General features: G+C 38.4%; 3 protein-coding genes and 1 long non-coding RNA gene across 4 annotated transcripts in view; 2 read left to right on the top strand and 2 right to left on the bottom strand.

The window, feature by feature from the left end:
- The first annotated feature begins 21 nt into the window (after positions 1-21).
- On the top strand, positions 22-908 carry LOC149101365 (uncharacterized). Its single transcript, XM_089275787.1, has one exon. The coding sequence runs from the start codon at positions 45-47 to the stop codon at positions 906-908; it is 864 nt and encodes a 287-aa protein (XP_089131913.1). The 5' UTR covers positions 22-44.
- Positions 909-16,002: 15,094 nt separating this feature from the next.
- Positions 16,003-17,041, bottom strand: LOC110068508 (uncharacterized). The gene is made up of 3 exons (XR_016202993.1): positions 16,753-17,041; positions 16,389-16,453; positions 16,003-16,077 (listed from the first exon to the last, which is right to left on the bottom strand). It is a non-coding gene; the product is annotated as an uncharacterized LOC110068508 (long non-coding RNA).
- Positions 17,042-17,627: 586 nt separating this feature from the next.
- Positions 17,628-25,928, bottom strand: part of LOC110068411 (cilia- and flagella-associated protein 54-like) — a 61,995-nt gene continuing 53,694 nt past the window's right edge. The window contains exon 57 of the mRNA XM_089275919.1: positions 17,628-17,925. Coding sequence (XP_089132045.1) covers positions 17,738-17,925 — 188 coding nt within the window. The 3' untranslated portion in view covers positions 17,628-17,737. The remainder of the gene's footprint in view (positions 17,926-25,928) is intronic.
- On the top strand, positions 21,290-22,768 carry LOC149101364 (beta-4C adrenergic receptor-like). The gene has a single exon (XM_089276332.1). It carries the CDS (start codon positions 21,290-21,292, stop codon positions 22,346-22,348), a length of 1,059 nt encoding a protein of 352 aa, XP_089132458.1. The 3' UTR covers positions 22,349-22,768.

Genomic DNA, 25,928 nt, shown 5'->3' with positions numbered 1-25,928 from the left:
AGTTTTAGTCTTCGTCCGTCGTTTATTACACTGGTGGCAGCGATATGGGAACGCACCGAGTAGTTCTGCCTGAAGCGAAATTTTCAGTGCAAGAAGATGTGCGTGAATTTCTACGGGACTTCGAGATCTACGTGACAGTTAACGAGTGGACGGACGAGAAAGCAGGCCAGTACTTGGCTGTGTATTTGAAAGACGATGCAAAAGCCTTTTCTCACCAACAGTCGGCGTGTGTGAAGAAGAGTTTTTGCGAATTGTCCAAGGCTTTGAAGCAGAGATACGAGGGAGGACTGGCCTTGTTGAAATACAAGAGGGATTTTAATTCCAGGATCCGTAGAGACGGTGAACCACTTCATTCGTACCTGGCCGATCTGCGAATGGCCTACGACAGAGCCTATGCGCCCCGTACAGTCGATGAACTACCAGAAAGCCCATCTGCAGTACAGAAAAGGAAACACAACGAACAAATCGGCGCTCTTCAGTATTATGAGGCAAGGAAGGCTGAAGATGTGTTATGTCAATTTGTTAACGGTCTCAAGAAGGAACAAAGGGAAATATTGATCAGGCAAGACGATCTTCTGCGTACTCCAGTTGAAACCGTTGTCAAAAGGATTGCCACACTAGAGGAGGAGAGTGGTGGAGTGTCAAAGGTAGCTTCTGTAAGTGAAACAAGTGGAGTTGACAATCCTTCAAGTGCTACCAACCAGCTCAGTGACCTTGAGGAAATTGTGAGTAGGGCAGTGGAACAGAAGCTAGAGCAGTTTGCAAGGAGCTCCCAAGGCCCAATGTCTGCAGCAGTACGGAGGGGAGGTATAAACGGACCGGTAGGCAGAGGCCTGGACCAAAGCCTGCTGATGTTTGCAGAGTCTGCAATGGCCGTGGTCACTGGGCCCGTAGCTGTCCACCTTTAAACGAAAGCGGGGCTGGCCGAGGATCCCGTCTCCAGCCCTAAATGCAAGTAAAGGGGTCAACTACCCATACCGTTCTCTTACTGTTAACACTGTACACAAAGTTAAGGCTGCAGGTAGGAAGAGTTATTATGTTGAGGGGATTGTGAATGGAGAGAAGTCAGTTTTCCTAGTTGATACTGGTGCTGAAGTGAGCCTGATATCTTCAAGTACTCCTGGGTTGGCAGTCAAGGATTCACAAGTCTCTCCTGTTTCAATTACACACCAGCCCATTACAGTTCGTGGGGAAGCAGAAGTACTGTTAGAGCTGGGGGGTGTTCAAACGCAGTGGAAATTTCTCGTAGTTGATAACCTCAGGGACTCTGTGCTAGGAGCAGATTTCATTGAGAGTCATCACAGGAGTTCTTGGGGGATTCGAGGTGGTGCTCTGTGGTTAGATGATTGGAAAATACCCCTAGTTGATCATCGCAAATGCAGTAATGTTTTGGTTGAGAACTATTCTCCCGTAGTGGCCAGGTGCACAGTAGAATTGCGTGCAATACATCAGGTCCTGATTCCTATGCGGACTAAGGATGAAGACAGCAGAACTGGGCTGTTCGAGTCCACAAGAGCCCCTGGTAGGGTGTTGTTGTCGAAAACTGTTGTCGATGGTGACAAGAATGGAGGGTTTTGGGCGAAAGCTGTTAATTTGTCTGATAAGAGTGTGATGCTGTTCAAGAACCAGAAAGTTGGGATTCTTTCTGACATTGATGACTGTTCAGAACCTTTGAACCGTGCTTCGGGAACTGATTGCCCAACCGTGTCGTATGTCAAAAGTGACTTGCCTAACGGAAATTTGGAGGAACTTGGCATTGACTTGACAGACATTAATGGTGTTCAGAAAGAACAACTCGAAAATTTACCGCTTTGTTATGCTGATGTTTTTTCAAAGGGTAAACGTGACATTGGGAAATATTCCGAAGGGGTGCAGTATAACATCCCCCTGAAAGCAGGTGCTACTCCAGTCAAACAGCAGCTTCGTAGAGTCTCTTTTGTGTACCAAGAAGGAGTCAAGTCAGATTTGAAAGCTATGTTGGAAGATGGGATTATTGAGAAATCCACCTCAGAATGGGCTAGTCCCCTGGTCATTGTGAGGAAAACTTCGGGGGATCTGAGAATATGTGTCGATTACAGGAAATTAAATGAAGCTACAAGGGTAGCCAGTTATCCTCTTCTCAACATGACTGAAACACTGGAGCGGCTAGCCGATGTCAAGTTTTTCACTACAATTGACATTGTCTCTGGCTACCATCAGATTGAGGTGGCTCCTGAGGACAGGTACAAGACTGCTTTTGTTTCACCCTTTGGATTGTTTCAGTATTGTCGCTTACCGTTCGGTCTCGCAGGAGCACCAGGAACGTTCCAGGCAGTAATTGAGGACATGCTTCAAGTGTTGGACACTGAAGATGTTATGGCCTACTTGGATGATGTAATTTGTTTCCATTCTAGTTTTGAGGAACATTTAAGAGGTGTTGAGGGGTTGTTGCAAACTATCAGGAAGTTTGGGTTTAAGTTATCTGGAAAGAAGTGCCAGTTTGCCAGGAAGTGCCAGGAAGACCTCTCAAGATGAAGCAGAACTTCGCCGGTTCCTTGGTGTTTGTACATTTTGGAGACGGTTTGTGAAGGGTTTCGCACGCATTGCAGTTCCACTTCATGAACTCCTGAACAAACCGGAATTTTTATGGACATCTCAATGTGAAAGTGCTTTCAAACAGCTTAAGGAAATTCTGTGTGCTTCAGTGACTTTGAAACTTCCAGATAGACAGGGACGTTTCATGGTTTCTTGTGATGCATCTGACAAAGCAATTGGTTTTGTCCTAGAGCAGTCTGATATCAGTGGGGGTAGAAGACCGGTGGCTTTTGGAGGGCGGAAACTTAACAAGGCCGAATGCAATTATTCAACTACGGAAAAGGAATGCCTTGCAGTAATTGAGGCCCTGAAAGCCAATCGACCATATTTGCTTGGACGTGAGTTTGACTTGTTCACTGACCGCGAGTCTTTAAAGTGGCTTCTCACCCGAACCAAGGAACACAGTGGACGGTTGTGGAGATGGGTCGACAAGTTTAGGGAGTTCCAATGCAGAGTTCACCACATTGCAGGAAGTAAGAATACAGTTGCAGATGCCTTAAGTAGAGTCCAAGGAGTAAAGGCCGACACATAGGAAGCATGGTCCCTCGACTTTGTCAGAAAGCAACAGGACAGTTATGAATGTGGATGATATGGAGCTTAAGTTCTTTTATACGGAGTTGCCTAAACTGAGTGTGGGGAAGGATGGCATTCTCAAACATAGTTGCAATGACGATCTGGCTCAGAGCAAATAGTTATCCCGTGAAATCTTACATCAAGGGCCCTTCAAATGATGCACCACAAGCTGGGTCATTTCGGAACAGCCAAGACTTCTGCTAGGGTCAAAGAGAGGTTTTTCTGGCCGTCCGTGTCACTGGATATAGAGGAATGGTGTCGGAACTGTTTGCCTTACCAGGAGAGGAAAAACTCGGTTCCTTCAAGAAGAGCTCCACTGCATCCGATCGTCCCTCGCCGTCCAGGAGAGCTGGTGACAATGGATATTGTGGAATACCCACTGAGCTCTCAAGGATACCGGCACTGTTTAGTCATGGTTGATCATTTCACCAAGTGGCTTGAACTGTACCCAATTAGAGACCAGAAGTCTGAGACCATTGCTAAGAAAGTATTTGCCTGTTGGATTCCTCGGCATGGAGCTCCAGAACAAATACACCATGATCAAGGAAAGAACCTGACAGCTGAAATGATCCAGGAGATATGCTCTTTCTTTGAGATCTTGAACACGCAAACGACGCCGTTTCACCCTCAGTCAGATGGAGTGTCGGAGCGAAGCATTCGTACAGTGAATAGTATCCTGGCAAAGATTGTTAAGGAGGACCAAAGGAACTCGGATTTGCACATCCCGTCTACACGTCTGGCTTACAACACTTTTGTTCACAGTAGTACTGGTTTTACTCCCAGTTTCTTGGAATTCGGTAGGGAGCTTCGCCTGCCAAGTGACTTGCATCAGCCGGACTCCTCCCTGCCTCCCCCACAGCATCATTCTGATTATGCTTCCCAACTCAAGTCAAGGCTGACGCAAGCTTTCCAGTCTGCTATGGAAACGCTGAAAGTTTCGCAGCGCTCTCAGAAGGCTTACTACGACCACTGGGCAACAACTAAAGCTTACCAAGTGGGAGACCGTGTCCTGTGGTTGGACAAGCAAACACGTAGGGGCAGGTGCATGAAACTGAATAGACCATGGATGGGCCCTTGGAAAGTTATCAAACGGCTGAATGACGTAGTTTACAGGCTCAAGTACTGTGGGGCCGCTGGAAGCTACTCCAGGATCAAGAGGACGGTAGTACATTTCAACCAGCTGAAACCCTTCAACGGGACTTGTGACAGGGATGAAAGCTGGATTGTGGGTGATCCAGTACCTACTGGAGTCTCGCTTCCTTCTACGACAAAGGTTGCCAATGGTCCTGGAGTAATCATCCTGGAAGATGACGTTTTCCCGATGAATGCTGATGTCGGGGCCCCCTCTGAGGATCCCGGACCCCGAAGGTCACAAAGAGAAAGGCGCGCACCCGCCTGGGTGCAGGACTATCATTTAGACTTTTAATTTGTCGTCGAGTTTAGGACCTGTCGGATGGTCCTTAAATTTCAATGTAGATTTTTGCTGACATTTTGTTTTGGGACATCGTCATTTCCAAGAAGGGGATAGTGTAGGTCTGGTACCTAGTGCCAAGTGATGGTTACCAAGTTAGGCGCGATAGCCCAGGAGTGTGAGAACCACGATTATCCGATCGAATGTAGTTTAATAAAATGCCTTCGTAGTTTTACCCTTCGTCCGTCGTTTATTACACCTTATTTAGGTTTCCGATAATTTGCCAGCCCATCTACCAGTCACATGAGATTTATTCTATGGGTTGCAAGGAAGGCCCGTCCATTCTGCCCATTCTTTTTAGCCCTTATGGTTATTTTGGGCAGGCAGTACTCTATACTAATTTAATGTTTATTATAATTATTTTATAAATTGTGAGTACAAATAAATGGTTGTTGTTGTTGTCCAAGGTTACGAAAATTGCGAAAATCACAAAATTTACAAGAACTGCGAAATTTAAGATAATTCGCTATACTATCGAGGAAATGTACGAAATTTATTCAAAGGGTTGGAAGGAACGCCCGTCCAAAGTTACCAGAAATTACAAAATTTAAGAAAACTGCGAAATTTACGATAATTTGCCAGCCCATCTACGAGTTACACGAAATTTATTCACACTTGGAAAATGCAGCACACTTGCAAAAATAAGGCGCACTTGAAAAAAATGGGTGAGAGTTGAAAAAATGAGGCACAGTTGGGAAAATGCGGCACACTTGCAAAAATGCGGCATACTTGAAGACATGCGGCACCATGGGAAAAATGCAACACACTGGAAAAAATGCTGCAAATTTAAAAAATGCGGAACACCTGGAAAAATGCGGCACACTTAGTAAAATGCGGCACACTCGGCAAAATGCGGTACACTTGGAAAAATGCGGCACACTGGAAAAAATGCCGTATACTTAAAAAATGCGGCACACTTGGAAAAATACGGCACACTTAAAGAAATACGGGACACTAGGAAAAATGTGGCACACTTGGAAAAATGCGCCACGCTTAAAAAACTGCGGTACCTTTGAAAAAAATGCGGCACACTTCGAAAAATGCGCCACACTTGGAAAAATGAGGCGCACTTGACAAAAATGCGGCCTACTTGGAAAAAAAATGCGGCACACTTGGAAAAATGTGCCATACGTGGAAAACTGCGGCAATTTTGGAAAAAATACGGCACACTTGGAAAAATGCGGCACAATGGGAAAAATGCGGCACACTTGAAAAAAGTGCGGCACACTTGGAAAAATGCGCCACACTTGGAAAAATGCGCCACGCTTGGAAAACTGCGGCAATTTTGGAAAAAAATACGGTACACTTGGAAAAATGCGGCACAATGGGAAAAATGCAGTATATTTCAAAAATGCGGCACACTTTGAAAAATGCGGCACACTTGAAAAAAGTGCGGCACACTTGGAAAAATGCGCCACACTTGGAAAACTGCGGCAATTTTGGAAAAATAGGGCACACTTGGAAAAATGCGGCACAATGGGAAAAATGCAGTATATTTCAAAAATGCGGCACACTTGAAACAATGCGCCACACTTGGAAAAATGCGGCACACTTTGATTTTGACTTACTTAGACTTGATTTCCAAAGGCTTTAACCATATTTTCGAGTTTTAAGGACTTGAAAGTAACTGGCAAAAGACTTGTCTTTCATCGAAATAAACAGGGGAAAAAATCGCAAGCTTGGTTACGTGCATGCTGCCCGAAATATAGCTTACTTAGACACTGCAGAGAAGCGGGACCGGGCTGCGCAAACTTTGATTTTGACCTACTTAGACATGATTTTTAAGAGCTTGGACAATATTTGCGAGCCCTAGGGACTTAAAACTAAGTCGAGAAGACGTTGTCCTTTAGTGAAATCGACAAGCGAAAAATAATCGAAAGCCTGGTTATGTGCATGGTGGCCGAAATATAGCTCACTCACGCAGCACCGGGCTGCGCAAACTTTGATTTTGACCTACTTAGACATGATTTTTAAGAGCTTGGACAATATTTGCGAGCCCTAGGGACTTGAAACTAAGTCGAGAAGACGTTGTCCTTTAGTGAAATCGACAAGCGAAAAATAATCGAAAGCCTGGTTATGTGCATGGTGGCCGAAATATAGCTCACTCACGCAGTATCACATGACAATCCGATACTAATTACTTTAGGTAGTTTGCATTACAATATACTCTATTTCACTCCTCTAGGCCTACTAACACTACGTGACTAGATGTTTAAGAAGGTAGTTAAAACTCACACAACGGTCCCGTTCCCACTACACCAGCGAAATTTGAAAACGCTGGCTGCCTGTTTAGGTTGGACCGAAAACATTTTCAAAACGGTGTTTTTCGAAAACGATGTGGACGCTATGATTATGTGATTTCCCTGCCCAAGTTTTACTCAAACACAAATCCAAAATGACCGGTGATTGTTGCATTTTCAAATTATTTCAAATTCTTTCAAATTATTTTTCAGGCGTAGTGTGGATGGAAAATATAGGATGCGTTTTCAGAGTAAAACGCCGTTTTCAAATTTCTCCGGCGTGGTGTGGACGGGCCAATCACAAGCCAGGAGCAACAATGCGAGACGGACGTCCTCAAGACACTCAAGACACAAAGAAAGACACTCAAGACACAAAGAAAGACACTCAAGACACAAAGAAAGACACTCAAGACACAAAGAAAGACACTCAAGACACAAAGAAAGACACTCAAGACACAAAATACTCTTTTAATAGTACACGGAGACAAACCATTTGTAGTGATAAGTCGTGTTTCAATTTTCAGTTTCGTGGCCCCAAGCATTATCAAGCAAGAAATCTTTGGAAGAAGACGATTTCTGCAAAAGATCAAGCACTTTTTTCCAGCAATTCGGTTAATGAACAATATCTGATCGTTCGGGAAGTTTCATTAGTTTAAAGCCAGCGTTTAGTACAATATAAACCAACACAATGAGTAAACTTTTTATAAGGGGCTGACCGTAAAATATAACCATGTTGCCATGTCTTTTATCATTTTAGCTGCTCTTTATTAGCTTGTATCCAAAAGGCAAAGACCTGCAAAAGTACTGATCTTAATTGGGAGGTAATTTTTTTTTATTTGACTAATGGACTTCAATAAAAACCGATAATTAATGCAAGAACCTTCGTTTTTTTCATAGCACATTTTCCAAAGCAAGATGAGGCTGTCAATAAAAACTAGAGTTTATGCGCATATAGGTGCGTTAAATTTGCTACCCATTTCAAGGAGTCCCCCTGTAGCCCAGTGGTTACATTTCCGAGCTTCGGTTCGGAAGGACATGGTGTCAGCCCCATAGGGGGACTCCTTTTTTTTTTCATATTTGTGTTGGACTCCTTTATTTTTTCGCGCAATGTTCTTTTTTTGTTGTTTCAACCAAGCTAGGGATGAAAAGACCTTTTAAGAAGGGACAAGAAACTTGGCTGACCGTAAAATGTATTCAGCTTATTATTTATTTTTTGATGTCAGCTCTCTTTATTAGCTTGTGTCCAGTAGGCGAAGACCTACAAAAGAACGGACCTTAATGGAAATATGTTTTTGTTTGTCTGTTTTTTTTTTTTTTTTTTTTCTCGGGAAAGATTTAATAAGGGATTTCAAAAAGACTCTATAACTTAATCAAGGTCTTTCATTTTTTTCCTTGCATATTTTCCAAAGCAGTGCAAGATGAGGCTGCCAATAAAAACTACATTTCATTTGTTTATAGGTACCATTAAATTTGCTACCCAATTCAAGGAGTCCCCCTGTAGCCCAGTGGTTACATTTCCGAGCTTCGGTTCGGAAGGACATGGTGTCAGCCCCCATAGGGGGACTCCTTTTTTTTTTCATATTTGTGTTGGACTCCTTTATTTTTTCGCGCAATGTTCTTTTTTTGTTGTTTCAACCAAGCTAGAGATGAAAAGACCTTTTAAGAAGGTAAAGAAACTTGGCTGACCGTAAACTGTATTCAGCTTATTATTTATTTTTTGATGTCAGCTCTCTTTATTAGCTTTTGTCCAGTAGGCGAAGACCTACAAAAGAACGGACCTTAATGGAAATATGTTTTTGTTTGTCTGGTTTTTTTTTTTTTCCTCGGGAAAGATTTAATAAGGGATTTCAAAAAGACTCTATAACTTAATCAAGGTCTTTCATTTTTTTCCTTGCATATTTTCCAAAGCAATGCAAGATGAGGCTGCCAATAAAAACTATATTTCATTTGTTTATAGGTACCATTAAATTTGCTACCCAATTCAAGGAGTCCCCCTGTAGCCCAGTGGTTACATTTCCGAGCTTCGGTTCGGAAGGACATGGTGTCAGCCCCCATAGGGGCACTCCTTATTTTTTCGTGCAATCTTCTTATTTTTTGTTTAAACCAAGTTAGGGATGAGAAGACCTTTTAAGAAAGGTCAAGAAACTTGGCTGACCGTAAAACGTATTCAGCTTATTAGTTATTTTTTGATGTCAGCTGTCTTTATTGGCTTGTATCCAGTAGGCGAAGATCTACAAAAGAACGGACCTCGATGGAAATGTTTTTTTTGTTTGTTTGTTTGTTTGTTTGTCTGTTTTTTTAATAAGGGATTTCAAAAAGACTCTATAACTTAATCAAGGTATTTCATTTTTTTTACTTGCATATTTTCCAAAGCAATGCAAGATGAGGCTGCCAATAGAAACTACATTTCATTTGTTTATAGGTACCGTTAAATTTGCTACCCAATTCAAGGAGTCCCCCTGTAGCCCAGTGGTTACATTTCCGAACTTCGGTTCGGAAGGACATGGTGTCAGCCCCCATAGGGGGACTCCTTATTTTTTCATATTTGTGTTTGACCCTTTTTTTTTTTCCTGCAATCTTCTTTTTTTTTGTTTCAACCGAGTTAGGGATGAGAAGACATTTTAAGAAAGAGCAGCAAATCTGGCTGATCGTAAAATATATGCAGCTTATTATTTCTTTTTTGTTGTACACTGTCTTTATTAATTTGTATCCAGTAGGCTAAGAACTACGAAATAACGGATCTTGATGGTTTACAAACGAAGGAGAGGGATTGAAATTGATGAAGAACTGCAAAAAAAGGAGATAATATTTTAAAATGATGTGTTGTGTTTATTTCACGTGAGCTCTAGATAAACAGAGAAAATGCAAAACTTTCTCAGAGTAATCGTGCAAAGGGTGTTGTCTTTAGAATTCGTGACGTGCCTGTTAGCTGATTGGTCTAATTTTATTTTGCATATTCATGATGACTATTGCTGACCTGAGGTGCTTGTTTGCCATTTTGAGATGTTTGCCGTCGGAGTGAGATGTGTACAGTTCCCTTCTACACGGGAAGCAAACTCTTACTTTGAAGAAGAAATGGCGGCCACGTTTGGGGAAGGACAGTCGGTTGACATCCATTTCTGTTAATGGTTAGTGCCAATTTATTTGCATTCTACCTTCGCAAGTAACATTTCTACCAAAAATACCGGCTCGAAGTCATGTCCCGCGCGCTCGACGGACTCGGTTTACGTTTCGTCTCGAGCTTCAGAACAACCTCAATGCTTTAGTAACGGAGTAAAACGTACGTTAGAAGCTAGTTCGGGAATCATACAAGACGCTTAAGTTAGTAGCAGGTATTTTTACGAGAGTTTGGCTTTCCTTTCGAAAGTGGCGTTTCTTTGTTAAAATTTGTCTAGTACTTGTCAACGCGCACTCGTGTTTAACAGTTCATTGTAAACTATTTTATTTCTTGTTTACACTTTTCAGTTTCCACACTTGGGTTTGTTCCTTACTCAATTTTTTATCTCTTCTATATTCAGGGTTTGTCAGCAAGACAGGAGGAGATTAAAAGGATTCAAGCAGGGAGGATGAAGACAAAGTTAAGAATATATCAATTTAGAATTTGGTTAAATTGAAATCTTCCCGATACGAAATGGCAGTCTTGCGATTAGAAAGTTATATTCGAGGTCAAAACTTCGTAGTCTAGAATCATTTTGATTGTTTAACGGTTTGATTTTTTTTCTTCGCTGAAACATTTGCATTCGAGTGAAATTTGGGCGCGTAAAACATTTCAATTTGGTAATGAGGTTTAATTAATTATTTCTGCCATTTTTGCCGGAAAGGTTTCAACCGCTTTTCAGTTATCATCTCTTACATGTTTTCAAATTGCGGGGAGTTTTATTTCTTGGATCGAGCGATCATCAGTTTGATTAAATTAAATTTTATCGGCATTGATATTTTATGTTTTGCTACATTATTTTGTCAGATTCGAGTGTTTTTAATTTTTTTTTTCTTGCAGAATTCCAAATTGTTTTACAATCGCTCAACTCTCCTAAATTTGAAAACATGTCACTAGGCGATAGCCTTTGTAGAATATTTTAAGGTGGCAATGCATGTTGAAATCAAACCGTGATAGCAATTGGACTTTGACAACTATAAGTTACGTGATCATGTCAATCATAACAAATTGTCTTGTGACAAATATTGAGCAAACAATTCAATGCTGAGTTTTGATTTGTCGTGTTCTCCAAAATCGCATTAAGCACTGAGGTTTTACGAAGGCCTAGTTTCAATTTATGAAGCGAACTGCCTGTTGGAGGACAATGCCCTTACTCAATAACAATATCACATGACTGTTCAATAAAAATGTACCTCAGTTTGGAAGCTTACTCAAACGCTTTAAGTTATCGAATAATTATTTCTACTTCTGAAATGTTAGCATGTCAGCCAAGAAATTAAAAAGTCTCTTTCAAGATCGATTTTTCACTTTACAGTCCAATTCGCTTGAACATATTTAGTTTTCCTTTTTCTCCCAAAAAGGTCACAGAGCTTCTACAAACGAAACACATTGCTATTAATCTATGTGAATTTTAAATGTTGAAAGTACATTTTCCTTGCTCAAAATTTATTAATGATCCAATTCATTTGAAAATGCTGTAGCTTGAAGCTCACTAAATTTGCTCAGTATAACTATCAAACAAGTAATATCGTTTCTTTCTACGTCAGTTGAAATTTTGAAACACTTCAACTTATTCCAGGAATCGTTAGCGATTCGTTAGTAAGTCTGAGTTTCGTAGCAACTTCTTTCAAGTTAATTTCTAAACATCTTACGCATTTGTTGACATGATCACCTATTATTGAAAGCTTTTTTCTTTTTTCACTCGGGGTGTTTTTTTAGTTTTGTTTTTTTGTTTTGTTTTTTTTCTCGGGTTTTTTTATGCACTTGCAGTAAAATGCGTGGACATTTCTTTTGACGTTTGTTGTGTATTGACATGCAGAGCCACCTTGAGTAAATAAGGTTAGAAGAGGATATTTGGTTTCTGGATTGATCTTGATATCAAGAAAGTACTTGATTTATCGGCAGATATTGTTGTATTCATTTCCGTGCGGAAACCGGTCGGTTTAAATTGTTTCTTCGGGAGGGGACTAAGCGTATAAAGATCAACCAGAAACCAAATATATCCACTTGTTTAACTTCCAGCGAGGCTGTAATGAATTATGTCTGGTATCAAGCAACTCTTTCCATTATCGCTTTTCGAAAAATTTAGGTCTAATTGTCTGAATTTCCATTTTTTTTTTTTTTTTTTTTTTTGCTTTCATTACTGTCAGTCTATTACTTTTTTGAAATGCAGCTTCAATTGTCGGAATGTTCTAGAGAAAAAATGCAGCTCCGATTTAATTGCCTGATTGTTCTAAAATGCTGCTTTCGTTCGCAACTGACAGACAATTTCACTATTTTATCTTTGATTTTCTAAACTTAGTTGCAATTGTCTGATTCTTTGAAAATTTGATCGTTATCGTTTGTATTCACTAATAATTTATCATCATGAACGTAGCAGTAATTTTCTGATTTTTGTAAAATTTTTGCGCTATCGTTTGCTACGGACAAAAATTTTCCAAACACTCGCTATTACTCTATTGCTTTACACAACTGCAGTTTCAAGTTTCTGATTCATCTAAAATGTTATTGCTTTCGTCCGCAATTGACAGACATTTTCACTAAAAGTATTCACTATTTCATCTTTGATTTTCAATACCTGGTTTCAGTTGTCTGATTCTTTATTATGGCTATCATTTGTATTCACTATTACATCCATTGTCACCAAACTAGCTTTAATTGTTTGATTGTTCTAAAAATGACGTTGCAGCTTTCGTCCGCAACTGAGAGACACTTTTACTAAAAGTATTCACTCTTTCATCTTTGATTTTTAAAACTTGGTTCCAATTGTCTGATTGTTCTACAATTTTATCTCTATCGTTTGCTACGAAGAAAATTGTTCAAAATACCTGCTATATTGCTTTTCAAGTTTCCCATTCATCTAAAATGATTTTGCTTTCGTACGCAAATGACAAAGTTTTACATCTGAAGCCATAGGATATATAGATACATTTTAAAGCTTGATAACCAGACATTAACCTTTAACACCTCGCTGGAAGTAATTTCTAGAAGATAACGAAGAGAGCCATGAACAGTTTATCTTAAATTGGCCTATGATTGGTCGGGTATTGGTTTTTCATCTCGGCTAAAAGTTACGGAAGATCTAAAAATTTTCAAATTCTAGGACTAGACTGAAGTTTTCGTGGTTGTTTAATGTTCGTTGGAGTAATCGGATTCATGGCTTGCCTTTGCTATCTTCTTGAAATATATTGCATGATGATATCACGTTAAATCGTTGAGCTGTGAATGACGTGCAGCTAGAAACCTATTTACAGAAACGGGAAGAGCAAGATTACATTTGTACAACTGCAACGCTTCTACACAACATTGAGAAGGTGACGACGTTTTGGAATCGCTATAGTTAAGAGAGTTTATATAGTTGGGGCTCAATTTACCCGGCTATATGAGCTTTCGTAAATATATCGATTTAGAAATGTTTTCACCTTCTCGATGTTGTGCAGAAACTTTGCTGTTGTACAAATTTAACTTGGTCTTCTCATTTCTGTAAATAGGTTTCTAGCAGCTCGTTATCTTACAGCTTACTATTTAACAAGATGCCATCATGGAATATACCATCTTGAACACAATCAAATGTTCACTGGATTCAAAAACTTAAAAAAAAAAAAATTCGAATGATTGGAATCAAAATTTTCCGTTAGTTTGTGTTCAAGATGGTATATGTAAAAAAATTTTTGGCGGGAAAAATTCAAGGGGGTGCCCCCTTAAAATTTTTGTCAGAAAAGTTGTCAGGGGAAACGCTGGGCAAATTTTTTCCAATTTTCCCGCCAAAAGTCTTAGTATATATAGGAGAAATTTTTTGATGACACCTTTGTAATTAAATTTCATTGACTAATTAACTATTGTAAGTAGAAAATTAAAGATGAATAAAACAATTGAAATGAAAGACTTGTTGTGAGTACTTTATTTATTTTATTTATTTACTTAATAAAGATTATAAAAGAAATAAAATATTACATTTATTGACCATCAAGTTAAGTATAACTTAGAATTAAATTACATCTTTGAAAAAAAAAATGGCGCATGTGTATTTTAGGCGCCGTATTTTTTCTAAGTCTTTTGGCGGAAAATTAAAAATATTTATACAGATGTTAACAAGAAGTAATTTTTTCAAAAAAAGTTGGCGCATGCGTATTATAGGCGCCCGTATTTTTTCTAAGTCTTTTGGCGGGAAAATTACAAATTTTTAAACAGATGTTAAGAAGAAGTACTTTTAAAAAAAAAAAAAAGTTGACGCATGCGCATTATTAGCGCCCGTATTTTTTCTAAGTTTTTTGGCGGGAAAATTAAAACATTTGACAAAGATTAACCTTAGAGTAAATTCAGGCAGTCAAAACAATTTTTTCAAAAAATATTTAATAAACAAGAGAAATGATATTGTACAAAGCTAACTCGACGAAAAATTAGCAGCAATTTTTTTTTCTTCTAATTCTGGTTCACGAAGACTTTTAAAATTGCTTTTGGTTTGGACAATTTGAATAAACAAGACAATTCATTCTGAAATTGGTCCATGAAAGAGAATTTTAAAAAAAATTGTGATTCTAAACACGAAGGCTGACTATACAAATTTTCTTCTCGAGGAAAATTAAAGAATTTCGAAGCTCACGATACGAGAACTCGGTGAATCATATGAAAGAAACGTACGTGACTATTGAACAACTGTGGTGTTGCGCTACACTAAGGACCGTTGAGAATATGTTAATAAAGTTTTGCACAGGAATTATTCAAATCCAGGAAATGTTGCCGTATTTTAACTACTAACTCAGAAAATAACGAAAATAAAGTCTCGTTTGGTACCTTGCTGCCTTACTGTTTGTCTAAACAAGCCAACAAAATATCAAAAGGCACTTTACAATCTTTATTAGCTCGATTAACAGTTAACTGTCCTGTTGCAATGCCGTGTATTGAAATTTCCGCACAAAGCCTTACCAACATATTCTCGTCGGTCGATAGTGTAACGCAACACCACTGATGTTCAAGAGTCACGTACGCGTCCGTCATTCAATCTACCAAACTCTGGCATCGTGAACAAAGGCGAAAGATTAAAACTGGATTAAAACTGGATTAAAACTGGATTAAAACTGGATTAAAACTGGATCAAAATGAATCGAAATTTGCAAAGCTAAGCTAACGAAACATTCCATACAAAACGTAACTGTAAATAATTTTTTTGGGCCGGTCCCTTTTCATAGAAAGCCTTCGTGTTTTGCCTAATTGCGAGCTGAAAACTTTTGCGATCCTGACGTTTAGTCCAAAGAAAAAAAATCCTATCTTACACGTCCTATTTTTTTGGCTTGAAAAAATCTCTCAGTCTGTCTTACTTTTGTCCCTCATGAATTATGCCTGGTCTTTAGTGTCCTGTCTTCTTAGTATTGCCTCCAGTGTCATGTCTTTGCTTTTATCTTCCGTTAGTTGTATGGTCAGAAACCCTAAAAGAAAGAAAGAAAAATGTTTCATATATCATACTGAAGCTTCGTGTTGTTTTGTTTTGTTTTGTTTTTAACTACGTAAAGCTTTCCTCATCCTATCCCATGAACCTTGTCTAGATATTCTCATCACCTGTTTGTTGACAATGCGCAGATTTTGTAAGGAGAAATTAGATTTAAATCACATTTGTAAGAGAATAGATCAGAAAATTTCCATTAGCTAAATCAACATTATTTGCAATAACGATGTAAATAGTAATGGCTATAAGATACTTTCTGAATTTCGTTGTTCCTTAAACAGCGAGGAGTTTAGTTAAATTTGTAGACTGGTTAGATCAGAGCACTGGATTCGAACCCGACAACTGAAACGCCTTAGGTAACGCAAAACGTACAGCATAACATACTGTATAACGTAACCCAAACTAAAAGCAATGCTCTTATTGGGCAAAGAAATCATAAACAAGAGCAGGTTATTTGCCAAAACTGGTTACTCTTCTCTGTATTATGTATAGTACATGACTAGCTTTATAACTCCATTCGAAATTTAGGAAAACATAAACTGATCTGCTGGAGATTTATATAGGTCCATCTTAGATCTTTCTCTGTTCTAATTCTTCACTTGATGAACTTCAAGTCTGCCTGAATACCACAAAATATGATTTCATGAGCAAATTATAACTGGTTATGGTTTCTTTCAGAGTAACATTAAACAACGAGAAGTGATGCCAGTACATAAATAAATAATAAATAAATTACGATATCTAGAGAGGAAGCCCCATCAGCCTTAGAATTTTGCTAGTAAATAATGTATTCGCTATGAGCGAAGTGAAATCATCACAAGAATAGGGATTCAGTAGACACGAGCAGGTCCCTGTTAATCCCATTGTAGATCATTGTACATCGTAAACACTTTCCTACTCCACGCCAGAGTAAGGGAAACGTGAACTGACCTGCCATGGTTGTATTTTGCTTCATCTCTGATCTTTCACTCTTCCAGTGTCTTTTGTTTCATTGCCTGATAAGAAGTACAAATTAAAAGACAATATGATGTTATCGTAACGAAACATGACGAAATTTGAAAAACATTATGAAGGAAAAGAGCTGCAAAATCTGAAGCGGGACTGTTTTAATTCCTTCTCCGTGTTCGTTCTTGATACTTAAGTACTGAAGTCTCAGCACCAGTATAAAGTTAGTTGTGCTGTACCGGCATGAATTGTTTATCCAGTTTAGTTAAACAGACGTATCAAATTCTTTGAAATTATTTCAACGGTCTGACATAAAATGAGCAATAAAGCATAAGTTTTCTACACATACCACGAGCAAGCAAAAGTACGTTGAGGTTACTTCGCAACTTGAGTTGGCTTGCCGTTTCCGGCTCTAAAGTACCACATGCGATCCAATTTCGTTCCAGAAGGTTCCTCCAACAAAAGTCTCCATCTCGGACAAGTTAGAACACGATTCTTTTAGTGTAGAAGCGGCATTAGGTAAATTTTTGAAGCAAGAAACCGAACTTCCAAACACCTCGTGCAAACGTGGCGAGCAACATGAATACCAAATGAGGGTAAAAATATTTGCAATTCAAATAGGACAATTAAAAAAAAAAAAAAAATTCTAACTTCGCTCCGAGAGGAATAGAGGAAAAGAAATCAATTATTTATTTATCCCTCAACATCGATGCGATTTCTCTAGTTTTATTTCCCTAAGCCTCGGTACCAAGTTATAATTGGCCTCATCAAGTTAATTAAGTCCTGATCAGTGACGGTGAAGAAGATTGGAGCTAACAAGCTAACAAAAAGGTATATATATATGAACAGAACCCAAGGGAGGGGTGCTAAGGCATTACTAAGGAGGGAGGTTAGTGGAAGCCTGAGGTTCGCAAGGTTCGAACGCAGACATAATCACAAGTAATGGCTTAAACACTGAGCAATTTCCAGGGGATCGGGAAAATTCGGTGACCTTTAAATGGCGTTCAAAAATCGTTGGGAAGATCTCGGTTCTTCTTCGGTGCCATGTTACTTCAGAAAACAACACCTTATCTAAACCAATCGGAATTCAGTTATCTTACCGTCTACGCCATAAATGAATGAAGACGTATTCCCAAGTAAACAATAAGCAAAACTGGGTGTTAAGATGCTAAATGCTAAAAATTACCTTTACTCTGATCAGTAATTCCAACTGTCGTCTGTGAGCTCTGCACAGGCAGCGCCAGGTCATTTTCGGCAGTTTCTAACGTTACCATGAGCTTCTCGTGGAGGGCCTGAGCACGAGACTCTATCACGTAACACAGCCCGGCTATGACTTAGCCGGAGACTGGGTTTAATGTCAAGTCCAGGGCCTTGTTATTAAAGGCATACAAGAACCAAACAGCTCGGCTTGGCTGTGACTGTGTGTTTTCGGGATCTCCCACGAACACACAGTCGAGTTCTGGCTCGAACCATTGGACACACATCTCAAAGTCGCCTGCTTTGGTGGACTTGTCTACGAAATCTTTGCTGAAAATGAAAAAATAAAAACAAAGACAAAAATAAACGCCAGTAAAATTCATGTCTCTTCATTTGGCAGGTCACGAATCAGTGCTCTTACAGAGTCCCTCACAAGGAAACCATTCTGCTCTTTTCATTACACGAGTTCATGTTTTGGCCTTTGGTCTGTAGTGAAAGAAGAAAATCATACGAAAGTCGTTAAGGTTTGCAGGAGACGGTAAATATCAGCACAAGATTAATATTTGTTGTCAATACAGAGCATTAAGAACGAATTACTAACACATCCAGCTTTAATCCCTGGAGTTTTTAGTTTCCTGCCTTATATATTTGTGTCACCACAGTTGTAAGACGCGTAGCTTTATTCTGAGAATCCTTTAAAAAAAATGTCTTTTGCTTTGACAGTATCAATCCACAACGTTCTTGTTTACTACAAATTATTGTCACCCTCACGATCGACCCTCAATCGAGCACTAGCGCTCGTCTTTTGGATATTGGTCGAGCTAAGGCTGGGACCAGTAAGGTATGATACTAAGAAAAGAGATGAGCGTTTTCAACAGCGTACGGTGTGGTGTAGTGGTTAAGGGGATTCGCTTAAGAGTGGGAGGTACAAGGTTCGAGTCCAGGTAGGGAAAAGAATAAAAATAAAATAAAAAAAAAAAAAAGAAAGAAAAAAAAAATACTAAGTAAGTCAAAATGGGTGAGGGAGACTTGGACGATAGGGGGGAGTCCTTCAGAGTCAACAGGGGGAGCCCTTGGAAGACAACGGGAGGAGTCCTTCGGAGGGGGGGAATTTCGGAGTCAACGGGGGAGTTCTCAGAAGACAACGGGGGTAGTCCTTGGAAGTTAATGGGGAGGATTACTTCGTAGACAACGTTGCGGGGGGAAGACGTTGGAAGCCAACAGAGGGGTAGTGAAGGAAATGAATCATGACTTAAAGGGTTGAAAGGCATATCAGGAGTAAAGAAAAAAAAGGAGTGTTAGAGGATGGAATAAGGGAAATAGGGACAAGAAAGGGTTAGACAAAAGGGAGGCTAGTTTAAAAATACATATCGTTGCAAATAACTTGATATCGGGAAAGATGAACTTAACAAAAAAGAAAAGGATTTTTTTAGTGTGTAGCACCGCTGTAAATTCTTACTCGTCAGTCGTATTTTGAAAAACCGAACAGGCTTGCCCAAATGCATTAAGGCTTTAAAAATATCCAGCGATACTACACACTAGAATGATTTTTGATACTGAGAATCTCGCTGCAACTGTTGTGATTAACGCGGCAAACCAGCGTAGTTGTTTCTTTGTCACCGCAACATTAATCCCGAAGTTGAAAATTTCGATCATCCTATTAAAATGTAAGGCGGCATATTTTTAGTAGTGAAATGGCTCGTGAGTGCAAAAAAGTAAGAAAAGATTTTTTAGCCTAAAGGCATAACTACCTACGTTTGTTTTACCTTCATTAACTCTGGAGAAGCTGTTGCCGCGTCAATTAACTGCTTTCTTTGAGTGACTTGAGTGCTCTTCAGGCTCATTACTTCCTCTGGAAGAATGGAGACGTTCTTTGTAAGTTAAAGTGAAACTATACGTTTAGTGCTACGGATGTATGTTCTTTTACCTTACACATTTAACTGGAGATGTTTTGTGTGGATTTTTTTCATGGTTCAGGGAGGTTGAGTTGCATTTTAGAAGAAAAATTGCCATCGGCTAGCAAATGAATTCGACGAATGAGATAAGAACAGACAGACATCAACAAATTTGCAAAATGATGAAGACGTGATCATGTAAAAATAGGTGCTCGTTTCCAATCTCGTACCTTCTTAATGGAAAGTAACCCACTGAAATACAAAAGTTACCAATTACGAAAGGCGCGACAACTCTTGGCATCTTTCTGTTGATCTTTCTAAACTATTTAGCCAATCACAGAGCCAGCAAACTGCACGTGCAATTCACGTACAAATCAAATTCTGTAACGAATCTTATTTTCCCTTCTCCAAAACTAACCTAGTATTTGGTTGGCCAAGTAGCAGGAAAAGCACAATAAAGTTGTCAATAGTTGCCTGCCCCCTACAACTCAATATGCGATTAACATTTTTAGCAAGTCATTCTGAGGGATGTGTTCTCTCTAAGTCATTCCACGGGATGTGTTCTCTCTAAATAACTTACCGCTGACTATACTTGCTGTTGTTCTTGCCGAGTTGAGACTGGGGTGGAGGGGGAACTGGTAACTCGGACAAGGCTTCCTCTTCCTCTTTGGATTCCAGATAACGAGCAAGTCTGGGTACAAAAAGGAGTGCGGTAAATTTTTTATCATGAGCTCTGAGTTTAAAGGAGCTCAGTTACGGTGTTTTAAGTTATTTGACCGCATGCAAAATTACCTTCAATTAAAGGAAACCTGAAAATAGTAGTTTACAAAGATAGAAAGAAAGAAAAAACAAACAAACAAACAAAGTGTTAGCTAGTGTTAAGAATTTGATTTTTGGTGTAACTGCCGATATAATTAGTATTCCGTTTTAACTTACTGGGCACTCGGAAGTCTTTTGAGCGAAGCTTTTCAAACTGTACTTAGTACAACTTGAATAACTATTTACCATTAAAATTACAGCTCAGTGAAAACTATTGTTTGAATTTTACTACTAAACTATTCTTTTTGGATTACGCTAAGCCACTGAAGAAGGCTTGAAATTGATCTTGTTCTCTTTGAGGACTGCGCCTCGATCTAGGCGGTACACACTAGAAATAGCGGACACTAATTCTAAAAGTAAATGCATAAAAAATAGCTAGCGCTAGAACTAAGTTCGAGAAAAACAACATTTTACAACCAGTTTCTTGCACGCTGTTAGAATGGCTGCAACAATGGTTGCAACTTAAACGACTAACGAAAGTAAGCAACATTATAGAGCAAAATATCAATCAAGCTCTGTATATCGGATAACTTCAAAGGCAATACAGATTTAGTTAAATGTAACAAAACAACATTGTTTCCTATTGGGAAAACAATAGCGGTTCCAAATCCAATCATATTTCCTGTTTGGAGTTTGCTATGCGTGTCCTCTCTGCTGAATACTTTGCATTCAGGATCTTGATTTAAGTGCATTATTAATTATGCTCAATATGTGCAGTGAAGATTAAAATTACTAAATGCTTAATTATAGTTTGAAAATGAAAAAAATGATGCCAATGTAAATTATAAGTTCGATGAAATTGTGATCAGGTGATTAAAGCATTACTCCATGCAAATGAAGGAAAAATGACACTGAATCTTGACTAATGCCAGTTCAAACCAATGAAATTCATCTAAGTAGCAAACTGAAAAACGCAAACAAGCCATTCCAACAACGCAAAGTTACGAGGCCTTGACAAGTCAGAATCGAGCAAGTATGAATCACACTGCATTCAACACCAATACCTCTAGTTGTGGTAATTCACTTCATTCTATAAATCCCGCAAACATTTCTTCTGATCTTCGCGCTGTATTAATCGTCAGAATCGTCGTCAACGGTCTCACCTGTCCTCTTATCATTGTGCTCAACATTCTGGTGATGGTTGCAGTGAAAACCAGACCTCAGCTTCGCACCAAATCTAATATATCACTCGCCTGTTTATCCACAACTGACCTTACAGTAGGACTGGTTCTTCAACCTCTATATATTGCGAAGGAAAGTTTACTTCTCAAAGGTGACATCATGTACTGTACTACTGAAACCACTATATCAAACACTGCAGTCACATTTATATGTTTACTGGCCTCATTTCATCATTTGGTTTTAATGAGCGCCGAGCGTTATGTTGCAATTAAACACCCCTTCGTATACGAGACCCAGGTCACTGAGGTTCGCATCATCATGGCCTCTGTTCTGACGTGGGCTGCAGCTATCATCATTTCCTTCGTAGGCCTTCCACCCACAGCAATTCTAATAGCTTCTGAAACACTGCTTATCATTCTCCCCATTTACTTCAATGTCTCTGTATACAAGGAGGTCCGTCGCAATAAAAACAAAATTGCTGCTAACCAAGTTTCTTTAGAAACCAAGGAAAAGCTACTCAAGAAAAAGAACGCTTTTTACACGACTGTTATTGTACTAATAGTTATTTTACTGTGTTATATTCCAATAAATATCTGTTCTGTTATTCTGATCTCTTTCAAGGAAAGAATCCCTCCCAATATAATGGTTACAGCTTTGTTTACTTTAACTTTATTTCCAGTTTTGAATTCGTTGTTTAATCCGTTGATTTACGCTTTTAGAATAAGTTATTTCCGCCTAGCGTTCATTCAATTGTTGTCAAGGAAAACTATTTCACAAGCTGAGGAACTTGAGAAGAAAATCTTTAGATCAAGACAGATTGGAGTCAATGGTAATGTCAATACAGGACAGGGAAATCACACGTTGAACAATGAACGCGAAACAACAAGGCAGGCAGAAATGCATAGTAGATGAGAAGAAACACTTCTGTAATAGAAATCAATGAAAAAATGCAAAAGACAAAGACAGACACCCAATTAGTTGTTAAAAAGGAATGGAAGCGTGTTTTCCTAAAAGAAAAGAAAATCTTTGGAATAAGGCAGCTTGGAGTCAACGGTAATGTTGATACAGGAGAAAGAAATGGCACATTATACAGCGAACACGAACCGACAAGACGAGCAGAGCCGCATGGTGGATGACAAGAAACATCTCGGAGATAAAACTAGATTTAAATCTACGAAAAAATTATAAAGTGCAAAAGATACACACCCAATTAGTTGTGAAAAAGAAATGGAAGCGTGCTTTCCTAATGTTTAGAATTTATTGAATTGTTAATGTTTCAATTTGTTGTCCTTGTGTAATTCCGATAAGATAGGATGTTTTTATTTATTCGAGGTAGGCAACAAAATAGAAACATATGCAAAAATTGTTCTAAGAACAAACTAATAAAGAAGCATTTTACTTTACAAGGATGTGGATAGTGTTAGTTTTTAACCCCATAATATTCCATTTTTTATCGTCGTGGACAACAAGATTATCATTTTACTGCACAAAAGTAACTATTGGAAATTCGAATGGTCGTGAAAATCTGATCATTGAGGGACAAAGGTAAAGGCAAAGCAACAAAACAAAACCGTGAACCGGCAAACTTTGATATCGCTCGCGCTCTTCGCTTCTCGCAGGACTAGACTTGCATCAGTGCAGATTGAAATTGTGTTTATTATCCGCGCTAAAAGGCATATAAAACATTCTTGGCCTTAATTACGTGTGGATCATAAATAGGTGACGCACTTTATCGCACAGACGTTAAACGGAAAAAAACCACGTTTTGTAACAAAAACAAATCTCTTATTTTACTTGCTTTGAGTTGAATTCGCTTCATTTTATTGTATTGTAACTTTCAATTTTAAAAACTAATAAATTAGCAAACTAACAATAACACTTTAATATTGCGTTACTGTTAAATGAAAACTACAGCGACAGCAGGCGAGAGTTAATATTAGGAAAAGAAAAAAATCGTGTAACTGCCCTAATAATTAATATTCTGTTCAAACAGTAAGAATTGTTTTCAGTATATGTAAATGCCATGAAATTTCCACCGCGCACAAACTATCATTTAATCTTTAATCGTTTTATTTTATTTTATGTTATTACATTACTCCTTCCGAACCATCCCTTATTGACACAGATTGGCGGCAAACAGACCTCGTCCCTTTTAAGACGAGCGCTTTCGAAAATATTATTGCGATTTTCTAAGAATTTAAAGTCTATGAGAAATTCGCAAAAACAAAAGAAATACAGCTTTTTGCCTCATTAAAATGCGAAAAATTTTGGGAAAATTGACAAAGTTTTCTGTATTCGCATTGAAACAATTCACAATATTAGAGCACGGGATAAACTTAGCTTAAGAGCTTTACCTTTCTTCTATCCAACAATAGGAAGTTTTAATTTTTAAAATATCAGGCACTCTTAATTTAAAAGCAAGAGAGCAACGTAAAATTTTAAAGGAAGAATACATAAAAACAACATGATTACGAAATAATGATAAGCAAAATATGAAAGCAACTTCAATTAGATTTTGCCGTCATCTTGACCAGCCAATCTGTATCAATAAGGGATTTTGGTTCCAAGCAAAATTAAAGTAAATTATTATCCAACTGCAGCGAATACCGTCCAAATAACAGTACAAATATACAGCGATATTGTACAGTTATTTGTACAGTAGAAAACCTGTTTGCCTTACTGGCCGGCGCGCGCGCAAAACCGTCACACACTCCCTCTTCCACTGATAGATTTATTGACCACAGCAATTGGATAATAAATCTCTTCTGATTAGATGTTTTGGTGCGTAGTATCGATATATATTTTTACTGCGTTGTTTGTATTTTGACTCGCCCTACGGGCTCGTCAAAATACGGCACAACTCGTAAAAATATACACCGATACTACAAACCGAAACATCTAAGAAGATACATATCATTCAAAATTAAAATAACAGTCTGCGTGCGGTGGACATTTCATGGCATTTACTTATTCAAATAGCAGTTTTAATTGATTTTCTGAAGAGACGTAAGTCGCTGGTAAGTTTAAACAGAATATTAATTACAGTAGGGCAGTAACATGAATTTTCTTGTCCTAACTCTCTTCTGCTGTCGCTGTAGTTTTTATTTAACAGGAGTGCAATGTTAGAATGTTATTGGTAGTTGGCTTCTTCACTAGCTTTTAAAATTGAAACTTTTAATAAAATAAAACGAGGCGAATTCAGCTGAAATCAAGTCAAATAAGAGATTTGTTTTGTTACAAAACGCGCTTATTTTCCGTTTAATATCAGTCAGATAATGCGCGTCAGCTATTTATGATCCACACTCAAACCAAAAATGTTTTATGCGCCTTTTAGCGTAGAAAATAAACACAATTTCAAACTGCACTCATCCAAGTCTAGTCCTGCGAGAAGCGAAGAGTTTTGTTTTGTTGTTTCGCCTTTACCCTTATCCCTCAATGATCAGATTTTCACGACTGTTAAAGTTCGAATTTAAAATAATTACTTTTGTGCAGTAAAATGATAATCTTGCTGTCAAACGATAGAAAAATTGAAATTTATGGGGTTAAAAACTGATACCATCCACATCTTTGTAAAAGTAGGATACCTGGCTATGTACTTGTTCTTGGAAACTTTTTGAATATGTTTCTATTTTGTTGCCTACCACGAACATATCAATGTAATATCCAATCTTAACTGAACGGAATTAAACAAGGCAACAAAATTGAAAAATTAACAATTCAAGAAATTTTCAAACTTTAGGAAAGCACGCTTACATTCCTTTTTAACAACTAATTAGGTGTCTGTCTTTGTCTTTTGCGTTTTTCCATTGATTTCTATTACAGAAATGTTTCTTCACATCTACTATGCATTTCTGCCTGCCTTGTCGGTTCGTGTTCGTTGTTCAATGTGTGATTTCCTTGCCCTGTATTAACATTACCGTTGACTCCAAGCTGCCTTTTTCCAAAGATTTTCTTCTCGAGTTCCTCAGTTTGTGAAATAGTTTTCCTTGACAACTGAATGAACGCTAGGCGGAAATAACTTATTCTAAAAGCGTAAATAAACGGATTAAACATCGAATTCAGAACTGGCAAGAAAGTAAAAACAAACAAAGCTGTAACCATTATATTGGGAGGGATTCTTTCCTTGAAAGAGATCAGAACAACAGCACAGATATTCGATGGAATATAACACAGTAAAATAGCTAATAATTTACATTTACATTATTTCATTAGCAGACTATAAGTTTCTGAAATATTCATGCCTTTTCCAAGATGGATCAAGCGAGAGCGTAATAAAAATCAAGCAATATAGTTTACACTAAACGGGAATCTAAGAGCCGATATCTACTGATAAATGTCAACCAAACACCGGTGCAAGTTATAAAATCGATTCGGCTTATTTGTTGCCCATAGATTGGCCCTAGCTAGAAAACAGACGAAACATAATGAAGCACTTTTTAATCTTAACATTTTTAAAGGCATCGTTAATTAAAAACAATTCACTTGGAGTTTG

This window comes from Orbicella faveolata, unplaced genomic scaffold (assembly GCF_042242905.1).
Source record: "Orbicella faveolata isolate gen_17 unplaced genomic scaffold, um_ofav_v1 contig_4, whole genome shotgun sequence".
NCBI lineage: Eukaryota > Metazoa > Cnidaria > Anthozoa > Scleractinia > Merulinidae > Orbicella > Orbicella faveolata.
The sequence above is the reverse complement of the archived record's forward strand: the minus strand, read 5'-3'. Positions and strand labels throughout refer to the sequence as shown.

Excerpts from the sequence above, each read along its gene's own strand:
- LOC149101365 (XM_089275787.1), top strand. The coding sequence starts at position 45 with ATGGGAACGCACCGAGTAGTTCTGCCTGAAGCGAAATTTTCAGTGCAA.
- LOC149101364 (XM_089276332.1), top strand. The coding sequence starts at position 21,290 with ATGAATCACACTGCATTCAACACCAATACCTCTAGTTGTGGTAATTCA.